The following is a 13,754-nucleotide window of genomic DNA, read 5'->3' as shown; positions in this document are numbered from 1 at the left end:
CTTTAGCTATGACCTTTTTTCTCATAGCTGTACTGTAGAAAGTCTCAATGATTTTATGCTCAACAACTGTTAAGCCAGCAGTCTTTTCATTCATCGAACATACTATATATCTGTATTAAAAATACTTCATTATAATAACCTTTCAATAAATTTGGGGTTTCATTGGCTGTAAAACAATAATTCAAACTTAGAGAAATAAAAACCCAAATTAGCTCACTGTGAGCAATTAATCTGCATGTGGTTCACTTTTTAAACTCAACTTGAAAAACGTTTTGTTATTCTATAAAATAATTAAAAATAAAAATAGAAAAACGACTGCCAATTGTTCTGCTGGGACAGGTATGTCATGCTGCTGGTGCCCTATAGTTTCTCAATTTCCAAATCAGTGAAATACATCTCATCTGCTCCAGTTGGGCCATAATAATTATAATATTAAGACACTTATTTATTTTGATATTTTTGTGGCAAACATATTCCTCCAGTTTTGTAATTCAACAAGCAGAGCCAGGGTCATAGGTCATTGCCACTTACTGTACCTACTGATTTCTAATAAGAAAATGTAAAGCTTTTATAAACTACCTTGAAGCTTATTAGACAAAATCCATTACTGACTGTTTTTATATTATAATAGTGTGATGATTTCTTATTAAATCTAAATCTAATGTGGTCTCATTATGTGTAAATAGGTCCACATATATTCAACATCAACTATTCAATTATTCGAAGTAATTGTATTAGCCTGAAAAATATATCAATCTTGCTGCAAGCAGTATACAAAACTATTCAGTGATAACTTTCTAACTAAATGCATTTTTATTTAAACCGTTACAGGAAGACAACCTCAAATAAGTTCATGTTTGCATCATGGCTTAGAACTTTATGCATTTATTTACTTTTGAGAAGTCAAATATTTTTTTCCACATAACATACCTTGTTTCAGAAAAATGGAGGGATTAGTTGAATTTCTTTTCACTTTATTAGGAGATGGATCAGATTTAATGAAACTATGTAGTATCAAAGTTTTGGCACATTTCTGATACACCAAGAAATATTTTAACACCTTTTCCATTCACTGCTGAATTAAATACTATTCATGTCAACAACCACAGCAAGTCTATTTTTCCCCCAGAAAGTTTCAGATTGAAGAATGATTTATTTAAAACACAGATTTAATAAACTAGCTTATTAAAAACTAGCTAAGTCAATTAAAAATCTCCTATTTTAGAAGTCTGAACAAGGTTTGAATTTTTTACTTTCAAGATTTCTTTCTACCTTTGCTCACTTAAACTTACAAAAGCATTTACCTCCACTGAATTTTGACATGTAACAACAACAAATCTAACATTTTCTTATAATTTTATGTTGTAAACAAACACAAAATAGGACATAATTATGAAATGGAAACGCATCCATAATTTTCTTCCTTATTCTTTTCGTTAAGAAAATAAAATGGTGGTGGCAGCATGATGCTGTGAGTCTCCTTTTGTTCTGCTGGGACAGGTAACAGGGTGTCAATACTTTAGCCATGTTCTGTAATATGGAGTTAATTTTCTCCCTATTAGCCAGAGCATCTTTAGCTCTAGTTTCTCTATAACCTTGAAAACTTGTGTAGCAATTTTAACTTAAAAATATGAATCTACAAAAGTGGCTTTCAAAGAGTGATTTCCAAAAGTCTTCACAATGAACACAAAATAGCTCCATGATGTGATTAATTCAAGAAAGGCAGTTTATTTTCTAAAAATAAAATGGATCGTTCTGCTGTAAAATATCTCTAAAATAACAGCAGTCTGAGGTGTTCTACCAGATGTTCTAACAATTGGTCTACTTCAACTCGTTAGGATAATTCAAAAGGTACAAATGAAAGAAAACTGCAGTCTGCACTTTTTCAACCTTATTTTTTAAAAATGTTGTTGATATGCCATCAACATTTGCTGAAATCTTTTAAATCGTGTTGGTGAGTTTTCACAGACAAAATGCCACCACCTCCTCCTTTTCACAAAAAATAAAAAATATTCACATAACTCAAACAACTATAAACAGTAATTATTTTTAAAAATACATAAATAAGTGATGGTTTCTCAACTGCGCCATCTCATCATGTCTCAACAACTGATCACAGTGTGAAGAACACAAAGTCCTTATTTCTTCACCACCTTTTCCAGATAACCAATAAATCTTCTCAGGTTGATTTTGATGTTGTCCAACACGCACAGCTGCTGAGGGCTGTATTTGCCCCGGCCTTCTTTACGGATCTATTAAGAAAAGGAAAGATGGATAAGTATCTTAAAGTATTGGCGAGATCAGATCCTGAAATAAATTTGATTGGAAATATTTTTTGGAAGTCAAAAGAATGACCTAATTACAAAAATTGCCTGAACTAAATGTTACTTCATCTCTACAACCTTTGCCTTGAAGACGGGCTGAAGTGCCTTAAGTGCAGGCAGTAAGTTGAGGTTTTTAGCCGCCGTTTCTGCCTCCTCTCCATCAGCGAACACATCAAACAAAGCGTCGAGCGCTTCTCCGTTCACAACCAGATCAGAATCCTTCGTAGCGACTTGAAGCAAGGCATTTCCAATCATCTGCAGGAGCAAAAGTTCTCAGAGCAGGAGCAAACATTTGGGCATAAACAAAATAAAAATGGAAGAAGTGATACCTGAAGGGTTTCCACCATGCCCTTTTCTTTAGCTAATGTGCTTCCAGTGATTCCTAGGATGGCGACAGCGTTAACCCTCACGCTGACAACATCGCAGCGGGTGGCTGCCTCACTCAGATTCATCAGCTGCTGGGGGGTCATGCACTGAACAAACAAAAACAAGACAGAAAAAGCAGCCATGCAGTCAGAGGGTTGTTTTCCAAATTGGAAATAGTGTTGGGTTACAGCTTCTAGTCAGAATCACTAAATATTGTTTGTAACATACAGAGCGACACACCATGCTCAGTTTGTCTTTGCTTTGTGATTTGTCCATTAAAAAAAAGATTAATCAAAATTCCTGTTTTGTTCCATGTTTTTAAATCAGAATACTTCTTTGAAAGTGTTTATTTTATTGTGTAAAGCTGCAAAACAAAAACTTTTAAAATGCTACACAGATTTTTTTTTAAAATTATAATAAAAATGACTTGCATCTCTTGTGATGTCATTAACCTAAACATATGCTAAGCAGAACCAGCAGGTCATTCTCCATAGTATGCTTTCTAAAACTTTCTCATTTATAAAACTCTGTGAGAAGAAATACACTGCTAGACAGTTAAATGTTTTGAAAAGCTTTGCTACCATATGCAGTCTAAATATCCTAAATGTATATTTCTGATTACCATGAGTGACACTGAATAGTACTGTATTTTGTACCTGGCTGATGTTTTTAGAGGCAATTATCTGCAGAAGAGAGCGCATGGCGCTGATGACGGCCTCAAGGAACTCCTCATCTTTTGGGATTTCTGCAACAAAAAAAAGTTTAAATGTCAGTTCTGCTTGTTGCTTTCACACAGGCCTATGAACACTAAACTATCAAAAGTGCTAAATTGCAAAAATATCGACAGGAATCCGAGACCTTCAGCACCAAAGACCAGTGAGGACAGGTGCTGTGCTGCGCCCTGCAGGGCTGCCTCACCGCCCAGAGACTCTGCATCCATGGTGGAGAGTATGCTGTGGAGGCAAGTCAACGCCCGGGACTGAACCCGCTGCATCCTACACAAAGAGGAGGCGTTTTAAAAAAATGTTTATATGGTGAAAAGTTAAAAGCTGCAACCAATTTTGAGTTGATGAAGACGAGTACCGCCTGCTCAGGCTTCTCCAGGATGGATTCTCTTGGCACACATTGGTGGCTTCCTCTCTGGGGAAGGATGTTTTTTTGAGAACCTTGAATCCAGAGAAAAGAAAACATATTACAATGCAATCAAAGCATAGATGTGGGAGAAGCAAAGTGGGGTTCACTGCATGATCACAAACAAACAGTTCCTTCCACAACATTCATCGAGAAACTACTGAACTTAACCACACAGTACAACCACAAATGTATGTTATTACATGTGTCAGAAAAACACAACATAAAAAAGGAAAATGACACATAATAATCACATTAAGATGTTTCTAATCTAGAATAAAAATATGAAAAACATTTTGCATTTTTATTCAGAATTTGTATTACTTTGATGCATGTACATGAAATTTAATACAGTGGTGTCCAAGTCCAGTGCTGAAGAAAGCCTGTTGGTAGCTGAAATAGACCTCAGACAGGACAAAGGTTCACCCTGGACACAGTCAGAACTATAATGGCATAGAACAAAGCATATTTATGTGCTACAATGGTCTATGCAAATCAAGAGCAGAATCTAATTGAGCATCTCCAGTGAGAAGTGAAAAATTGCTTTTCACAGATGTTTTCCTTCCAATCTAAGTTTGAGCTATTCTGCAACGTTGAAAATGTCAGCCTCCAGGTTCAAAAGTTGGTAGAGATGCACCAAAAAAAGACATGGAGCTCTAACACTGCTATGAAAGGCGCTTCTCTGTAGGGAAACTTTGTCCATGAAAGATTCTGACACATTGATGTCCGTGCTCTAAATTAAGGTGATCAGGATCTTCTCCCACCGCTGGCAGAGTGCGAAAGAGGCGCAGTGGAGACGCATGTAGTAAATCTGGGGTGACTGAGAGGCGGTTACATTGCATTAAGCGGTAACACCAAGAAGACCTTCCTGCAAAGTCATTTATACTCATCTCCTAGGTATCTACCAGGCATTGAGACCTAACTGCACTGTTCACAAGTTTCAACAGGTGTTATAACTGTCTAAACATAGCTATCTGGACGTGCTACAAAAAGAAAATTTGGCAGGGTAGCACCGATCGTCACAACACTGGCAGCTATGGAGACGTTCCACCATCTCGTTTTCAGACTGTGATTTGGCATCGTCATGTCTGCAGATTGTAATGTTTAATCATTGGTTCATGTGTATCAGTATGAATTAATATTTAACACTACAGTCACAAAACGGGTCATGAAGGAGGAGCAAACTATGAAAGGAAATGTGACTTTTAGTCTGTAAAATGCAATACTTTTCAAATGTTTTATTTGTCAAAAAAAAACAATCAATGTCCCATTTTCTTCCTCTTCAATTTTAGGCATTTCTTAAAATCCACTGAAAATTGTGAAAATATTCAAAAGGCATTTGCACCTCTGGAAAGCTGTTCTTTTTAGGCTTGGAACCACAGCTGCAAAGATGACAGCAAAACCCACTTTAGGCACTTGTCAACACTCTCTGTAATAAATTCTTTCTGTGCATGTAGTGACAGAAGTGAGGTGTGATTGAGGAAGCAGAGTGCTATTTGCCTTTTCTGGTATGCTGTGGTTGATCAAGGCCCCTTGAACCTCAGCTGACAAGCACAGTGGAGACATCAGACTGGACAGTCCGTCGCAGAGCCCGTCAGGACCCAAGTCACTTTCATCGCTGCTTGACTCCTCCTCCCACTCGTCATCAGAAGGATCTAAACAGTAGAAAAAGATATCAACAAAGAATATTTTGATGTCCTGAAATCACCCTGGCAATACATATACTTGTCTAACAGCCGCTCAGAATGACAAACCCACACTTGGTGGCCATGTCACAGGAAATAAATTTTAGATGAAAGTGCCTGGGGTCAGCACTGCTGTCCGTGCCCTCAACACTCACCGTCAGAGCAGCACATGTTGACAATGATCTCCAAGGACGTTTGCTGGGCTGTCAGCAAGGCCGTTGCCTCCCTCAGCTCCTCCTTACCCCTCTGGACACAAACAGCCGCGTGAGTCAACATCCCAATACAACCATGACTGCCAGCGCTGCTATCGCCCAGTCTGGCTCCAGCCACTTGCTACAGAGGAGCGATTTATTCCTGCTGATGTACTCAAACACGTCAGGTTCCACATTTCTGAGCCTGGTCATGGTGACAGCCTGCATAGAAAGTAGCTGATGGAGAAACTTGGCTTAAGCTACGCAGCTATATTTAGGGCCACGTTGAATGTGTGTGTTTTAGTAGTAGTATGACTGAATAGTGTTAGTTTTATATTTTAGAGGGGGAATTGTGGAACGTCAACATGATCTTGGGGCTCTGTTCATGACCGAGCCGTGAGGGACAGATTTGTCTCGCCGGGGTTGAGTCAGCCAGTCACCAGCCCCCAAATGACCCGCGATGCGTCTACTCCACAGTTTGTCTGCACTGTCGGCCTGGTGTTGCACTTCCGGATGACTCATGTGTTGCCTTTCCACCTGGCATTGGTAGGTAGCTCTAAAGTCCAAAAGCAGTCCACATATTCCCCATGAACAGCATCACATCTCAGCATCTAAGCTGCAGGCAATCTAAGAGACCTCTGAGAATCAGTGTGAGGGTTTTTCCACACAAGTGGATCTAGTTCTTAAACAGGGCAGGTGCTTGATTCAGTTCCTAACTGGTTCCAGAAAAGAACTAGTTTGTTTCCACAACTTGACATTTTTCAAAGAGCTTGAAACTTATTAAGCTGCACAAATCATATCATTTATCTCAGTAGAGTTTACAGACTTTTCCCACAGTAAAATTTCTAACTTTTCTTTCTCTTCAAACTTTTTCAGCTCTACACAAAACAACACAATGAACCAAGAAAAGAGTTTCAATTGTTAGTATATGAAGTAATTAACTAACGTTATTAATAATGTCTTGTGATGGTATTCTATATTCTATATTTTACAAGGTAAACAAAAATCTAAAAACATTTTATGTTTTGAAATGTCTTTCTCACCCGATACACCTGAACACCCGAGAACAAAGCACTTATTTAAACAAAAAATCTTGTCATTTCAATCATGTTGTTCTACATATCAAATATAAGCCAGCCTTTATTCCAGTTACACAGATAAACATGTTCATGAATCATTAAGAATAATAAATATTACGTTGAAGTAATTCAAAACAAATTGTGTAAAAGTAAATGACTTTCCTGCTCGTGTTAAATGCTGAAACATACAGTATACAAACAAAAAAAAAAACTCTATAAAATGTGGCTAAATTTTATGGTATTATTTTTTCATTTAACTGAACTAAAGCAATAAAAGTTTTGTCAGATTTAACTTCAGACAGTAACAAAAACTATGTACGTGTTTTTATTAGGTATATAAAAATATATGGTTGAACTGTAAATAACATTTCCTAAAGTTAGGCTTTCAATCAAACATTAGAATGCACAAAACTATGCTGTTTAAATATCAAGCACTTTCAAGGACTCTAAGCCCCTGAACAACCCCCGTCTCACTAAACCTGCAAACAGATATCACCACCGTAATTTATGAACGCTGCCTTTGTCAATGCGTCAACATCACAAAGGCTGATGTGGACACTACTGATCCACATCAGCAGAGTGAAAACAGGAGTTAACTTGTTTGACTCCACCTGAGGATATGATGTGAACAACAGTTTGAAAGATCAGTCAGAAGTGTTGTTGATGGACTCAGTGGAAAATAACCAGCTGTGCACTGACCTACTTAAACTCAGATGAATGATAAACTGTGAGAAGATAACACACATTCAGCTTGTGGTGTTCTGATTCCATCTGATTTATTATTGTTGAAGCAGTTTTATTGCAAAAGTATTTAAACCCTTTTAATTTCTTCATATTTTGTCATATTATAACTACATACAAACTTTAATTTATTTAACTGAGATTGTAGGTAATTAGGTAGCTAATTTTCTATTGTTAGAAGCTGAACTATAATTAGCATTTAAGCTAACATTAGCTTTATAGCTAACTCAGTTTGACTTAAAATCTTGACTGCATTAAAGCTAAAATAAAACAGCCATGTGACTTTTCATCCCCGGATCGAAACGTCTTCTTTAATTTTAGATTTTCTGAGTCATATCTCATCATCAGTTCTTGAATCAGTTTCACACACAGAGTGAATATATCGCCCATTCTTCTTTTGCAAAACAACTCAGACTGAATGAGGTTTTACATCTGTCCTCTGATTAGGCCATTGTAATATGAACATGTTTTGATCTGAACCATTTCATTGTAGCTGTGGCTGAATGTAAGCCTTTTCCAGAATGATTTTCTTGCAGGATTGCAAAGAATCAACTGAGCATGATGGTGCCACCACTATGTTTCACTGTGCAGTTGATGTGCATGTTTTTATGCAGGCCAGAAACTTACATTTACATCGTCTCATCTGACCAGGGGACTTTCTTCTTCTACATGTTTCCTATATCCCCTCTGATTAAATTACTAATAGTGCCATTATATATGTGACTTCTAAAGGCAATAAGATGCACAAAATTTTATTATGCGAGCAACAATGATGTTTTTCTGATTTTGTCAAGAAAAAAACAGGGTTTCTTATTCTAATATAATAAAATGTGAAAAAAGGTTAGAGGTGCTTTCTGTAGCAACCAGTGTGTCTACTTACAGGCAACAGGTCGGAAAAGTCAGTGTCAGCCTTCATAGTTTTGCCATTCTTCTTCTTCATGAGTGCGTCCTCCTCATCCATCTCCTCCTCAGCAGGCTCCACCGCTGCCTCTGCCTGTTCTACTTCGGCCACAGCATCCGTGTTTCTGTGGTTAGCCTCTTCCGCTTGTCTGAGTTCAGGGATCAACACCCCTGCATCCAAATCCAGACACTGTGACAGGGTGGCCACCACGGCGTTGAGGGTCTGGGCTTGTCGGCCCGCAGGCAGGCTGGCCTTCATGTTCCACAGCGTACCTGAGAGACAAGGCAGGATTCTATGGAAATATTCGCAGCAGTTTTTGGGCCACCTTAAAAAGTGAAAGAGACAATTATGACAAAAGATGAATTTTACCTCCAGCTAAAGTCCTGAGGAGAATGTGCGCCATGCCTGGCTGAGATGACAGCAGCACTTTTTCTAGGGTTCCAAGTACTGCGGCATTCATGCTACGCAGCAGCTCGGGGTTGTCCTCGGTCACAGTGTGCAAACAGTGAGCTGACAAACACAAACAATAAGAGTCAGATTTTTCCAACTGAGACAGCAGATTAGCTTGTAATACCTTAAAATTAACTGAGATGAATATATTCATTACAATCTCACTGAAATGTATACATATCGACTCTACTTATAAAATAAAATACGCAAAAGTATGCTTACTGTCAAACACTTTGGGAATAAAAGTCTTTCAGCTAAATGACGTTTCTATTAGTTTGGGGAAAATGTAATAATCTTCTTTCAGCCAGCTGACATGCGGTGTGCAGCAACAAGTAGGTATGGGGCAATGCTGACTTACTTTATGATACATTCAGCCAGTGAAAACTCACTTTCTCTAACCCAGCAAGAATAAGTGGGACGGAGTAAATAATATTCTGTTGTATGATGTTTTAATGTTTTCTGAACAGTTTGTTGTTGAAAATGAGAATTTGTTCTCAATCAACGTATCTGGTTAAATAAAAATTATTCAAATAAATACTGATACCAGTAAGTGTCAAATGCCTACCACATACTTAAAAATGAAGAACTTAAAAGGAAATCCTGTTAGCTAGAGTAAATGCTTTGTCAGACCTACCAGCTGATATGGACAGCTCCACATTGTGAGGGTGTCTCTCCAAGCAGTGGACAACCGTGTCCAAGAGGCCAGATTTGTTGAACAAAGACACTGCCTGGCTGCTGCTCTCACTAAACCGTCAACAGATGGATGACACAATCAGCTGAAGAATTGAAGATTTAGCAGGTGTACACCTAAACGGTGGCTGCAGGGTGGCCACAGTCACACAATTAACAGTGAAATTCTTTGAATAGAACTTGATTTTGTTCTAAATACTGATTAATGATTAAAATGAATATCAAATACAAATAGCTAAATATTTATCTCTTGACTTGTACTTATTTTATAAGATTCGTGTTGCAGTAGAATAACAAAGCCACAGCAACATCTTTAGGTGAGAGATAAATCAATAAAAACCCTTCATATCAACTTGTTGGCTTACCATAGATTCCACAGTAGGTTCACAGCTTCATTGGCCACTCCCTCCACAGGATTGCTCTGGTCTTTCATTGCAACAGCAGCAGTGTCGAAACCAGTACAACACTGGAAAGAAAACAACATTATGACCAAGGAAGCAGCAGATGCATACACTGTATTTATCACTTTAATGAAGTACTGACTTTAGCTCAAATTGTCTACAACACATATTAAATTTCACTGCATGTCATTTTTTTGTTTTTACCTCTGAATACAGCCTTAAAAAAAAAACAGGGTTGTGTACTTTTTCCATAGTAAAATCAAAGCACTTTTCAAGTATTTTAAGATAGGTTTTTTAACTTTTCCAAAAAAAAAAAAACAATACAAGTGAACTAAAAGGAAGTTTAAATTCACCAAAATGTGACATTATTTACTGTTATTAATATTGTCTTGTGATAATATTATACAGAATGTGTAACATATTCAATTACACCGATCAATAAGTCACTAAGCCATTAGGAATAACAAATATTCCTTACATTGAAACAATCCAAACAAATCATGCTATGGTAAGTGATCTTCCTTGTCAAAATTTAAATCCTTATACAGAATATAAAAAAGTATTCTTGCTAAGTTTTCTGTCATTTAGGAAATAAAAATAATTCTGGTAATTCTAACGAACCTAAAACAATGTCTAGTTTGTCTCGGCTTGTTATCAAATGTTCAGTTTCAAGGACTTTACAAAGAAATCAAGAACTTTCCAAACTTTGAAAAGCTCCTGTAAAACCCTATAAAAATATTACTGCCTTTGTGCCTGAATGACAACCAGTTCCTGCAGATGTTACAGTCTCCAGATGAGGAGGAGCCAGAAGATGCAGTGAGTTAAAAGCTGCATTGGAGTCTCACCTCTCGAAGCAGTGCTGTCAGTGGCGTCATGATGTCGTGCCTCACCATGTCTTCGCACACCTCCTGACCTCCGCATGCACTCAGATTTCTGTGAGGCAGACACACTCATCAGTAACTCAGAGGAAATCCTGTGTGAGTAACAAAGCTAAAAAAAAAGTTTGTTTTTTTTATCGCAAAGTTGCTGATCTGTTCCACAAAACCTCTGACTGAAGAGCGATCAAAGCTCAGCATTATACCAAAAGAAGCACTGAGGGAAGAAATGTGTTCTGTTCAGATTAATGAAGTATAATGAAAAGAAAAAATAAGATATCTGAACAATCAAATCTTGAATAATGTGGAGCATATCCTCCCAACTACTTACTATTTGTTTTTTGTACATCATAGTGCCCTGGGACAACACATATTTATTTAAAAAAACAAAATTGATTATGCTCACTTACAGCAAACCAGTGAAGAAACTGAAAAATCCAGAAGAGCTTCCTTTTTCTATTTTTAGCACAAAACCTTTTTGAAACAGAAGTATGCCATTATTAGAATTTGATTATTCTTCAGGATGGCGTCTTCTGTTTTGTTTTGTTGCCATGCCTGACATGTATTTCTTAGCTAAATCCAAGAGTTTTTTGTAGCTTAATGTTGAATAAAAACAACTTAAGAAAATATATATTTTTTAAAAGAATGAATGGAATGTGTAATGTGTCTATCATTATCCAAAGAAAATTTAGCGGCATTACAAAAAAAACGAGTGAAGAAAAGCTCTGATCCCGCTCCGCCCTCACCTGAGCGCCCCAGTGGCCGTTTCCCTGACGGCCATGCTGCCGTCCAGCAGCATGGGGCCCAGCCGTCTGACTGCGTCCCTCTGGAGGAAACCGGGAATGGCCTGGCTCTGCTGTACCACCCGAGAAATGCTGGCACAAGCAAACTCTCGAATATCTGCACTGGGACTCTGCAACTGGGAATAAAAACACAACTTGATTTGAAATTGAGGTTACTATCTCTTTTTATCTTTTATTGAATTTAACTTTTTTTAAATTTTTTTTTTTAATCTTTATTCCTTCAGCATTAAAATATTTTTCACCAAATGTTTTTATTGTATATTGACACTTAATAGGAAATAATTCACAAGCTTTTATCAAGAAATACAACAGGCTTATAAAAAAATCTATAGTTTTAGATTTAGGTAGCTTAAGCTATTGCAGTGGTTCCCAAAGGTTTTCTTCTGGGCCCTTGGGAGTTTCTGAGCTATAGACCCAACACATAAATATTTTTGATAAATTCCATGCTTAAAAACAGATAATCACCAAGTTGCTCCTAGAGTTGCCTTTGAAAAACATTTTATAATCATCCTTTATTCACTGCTGTGCTTTTAGGAAGGATCAACCACAAATGGTTGACCAAGTTTCACTGCTGGCATGAAAAGAGGTCTTCATATTAGATCTTTTATGTATGCAAGTGTGTGTGTGTGTGTGTGTGTGTGTGTTTTTTCTGCCCTTCGTAACAACAAGTTATTGTTCTATTATATGCAGAAACCCTCATGTCATGCAGTTTCTCAGCAGCAGTCTCTGACTGAGAAGACACCCATAGCACTTGCTAGTCTCTCTTGAAAGCCCTGGAGCTTTTCAATCATCATGTCAGCTGGACTGTGGTCTCAATGACTTGATAAATATTTACATTTTATTCTGGTAAGTGAGAGATTTTTTTTTTTTTGATGCAAAGTAATAATGACAGAAAATGTTTCCCCTTTCAAAACAGAATTGAATCAAAATGACAGAGTGTCATCGGCTCCTTCCATCCTCATCATCTATTTCACATGAGATGATTGAAATTATGCTTGCAGGTCATTTTGTGAGTTAATTCATTATAAGTCAACTTTAAAACGCACACAAAAACCAAAGTCATCACTGTTGAAAAATAAGATTTCTGTCAGTCCATAAAAACCACAAATAAAAGTTATTTTTTCCATACGAATGTTTTCGCAGAATTTTATCTGCAGAAATATTCCCTTCGCAGATGAGAAATTAATTTCATTCAATACAAACATGATGGCATTGAATATCACGTGAAAGAATTAGGGACATGATTTTGAATTATTTCCTTAGAGAGAGAGAAAAAAGTGATTAATTGGTCCTAATTGTCTATTTTGCTCTAAACTGTATATAAATATACACAAACTATAAGACAGAGCACACAAACAACCATAAAGCAAGAATAATTATATTAAATTATAATATATATGCAAAGAGGTACTTCTATTTAAGTGATAAAGCAATATAGCAATTATTTTTATATAATTAGTAGTAAGATTTTGTGTTGTACATTTATTTTCTATACAGTAGCATACTGACACCTGGTTAAAGGGACATTACCCCCGTCTGACATGTGACCGTGGACAAATAACTCAACACTGCCAGTCACTTGCTCATCAATAATTCACATAGCACGCACCCCTCAGATCAGTGCGTTTCATAGTTATAACTTTAAACCTCCGATGTGATCGTGGTCCTACTTTTTCCAGCAGCTCCGCAGCCGGACAGCTTTCCTCGTCGTGCTCTTCGTCCGCTTCCTTCACAGCGTTCACCGGCAGGCCCACACAGTTGAACTGCGGCCGTTTGAACTTCGTGGTTTTACTTTTACCCATTTTGATCTGTTTCTAGGTACTCATGTGACAATATGTCCGTGGTTTCTGTCCAAAATGTCGGTGATTACACTCCCAGCACCCCGCAGATCCAGGCTAGCTGGACACCATGTGGAAGAGTCAACGCAGTCAGCCGGAAAGAGATCGTTGTCGACGGAAAGCAGTCACGCTTTGTCGCAAAAAAGAGAATTGTCCCTCCGCCATATTGTGAGTGGCAAGTTCCAAACTTACCATTCCTGTTTTTCTTGCTTTCTTTTCATTAGTGCTAACAAAATCCATGGCCATTGAAAAACAAGAGGAAAGATTATTGCAGCAAAC

At 37.4% G+C, this 13,754-nt stretch overlaps 1 protein-coding gene across 1 annotated transcript; it reads right to left on the bottom strand.

Moving 5' to 3' along the window:
* Nucleotides 1–794: 794 nt before the first annotated feature.
* heatr3 (HEAT repeat containing 3) lies at nt 795–13,576 on the bottom strand. Its single transcript, XM_055037032.1, has 15 exons — nt 13,308–13,576; nt 11,581–11,753; nt 10,805–10,892; nt 9,924–10,024; nt 9,503–9,612; nt 8,788–8,928; nt 8,398–8,690; nt 5,662–5,752; nt 5,322–5,476; nt 3,774–3,856; nt 3,549–3,685; nt 3,347–3,435; nt 2,654–2,797; nt 2,403–2,579; nt 795–2,252 (listed from the first exon to the last, which is right to left on the bottom strand). Exons 1-15 carry the CDS (start codon nt 13,437–13,439, stop codon nt 2,139–2,141), a joined length of 2,028 nt encoding a protein of 675 aa, XP_054893007.1. The 5' UTR covers nt 13,440–13,576; the 3' UTR covers nt 795–2,138.
* Nucleotides 13,577–13,754: the final 178 nt, after the last annotated feature.

This window comes from Poeciliopsis prolifica, unplaced genomic scaffold (genome assembly GCF_027474105.1).
Source record: "Poeciliopsis prolifica strain line A6 unplaced genomic scaffold, Auburn_PproV2 SCAFFOLD011, whole genome shotgun sequence".
Classification (NCBI taxonomy): domain Eukaryota; kingdom Metazoa; phylum Chordata; class Actinopteri; order Cyprinodontiformes; family Poeciliidae; genus Poeciliopsis; species Poeciliopsis prolifica.
This window is presented reverse-complemented; position numbering and strand designations above follow the sequence as displayed.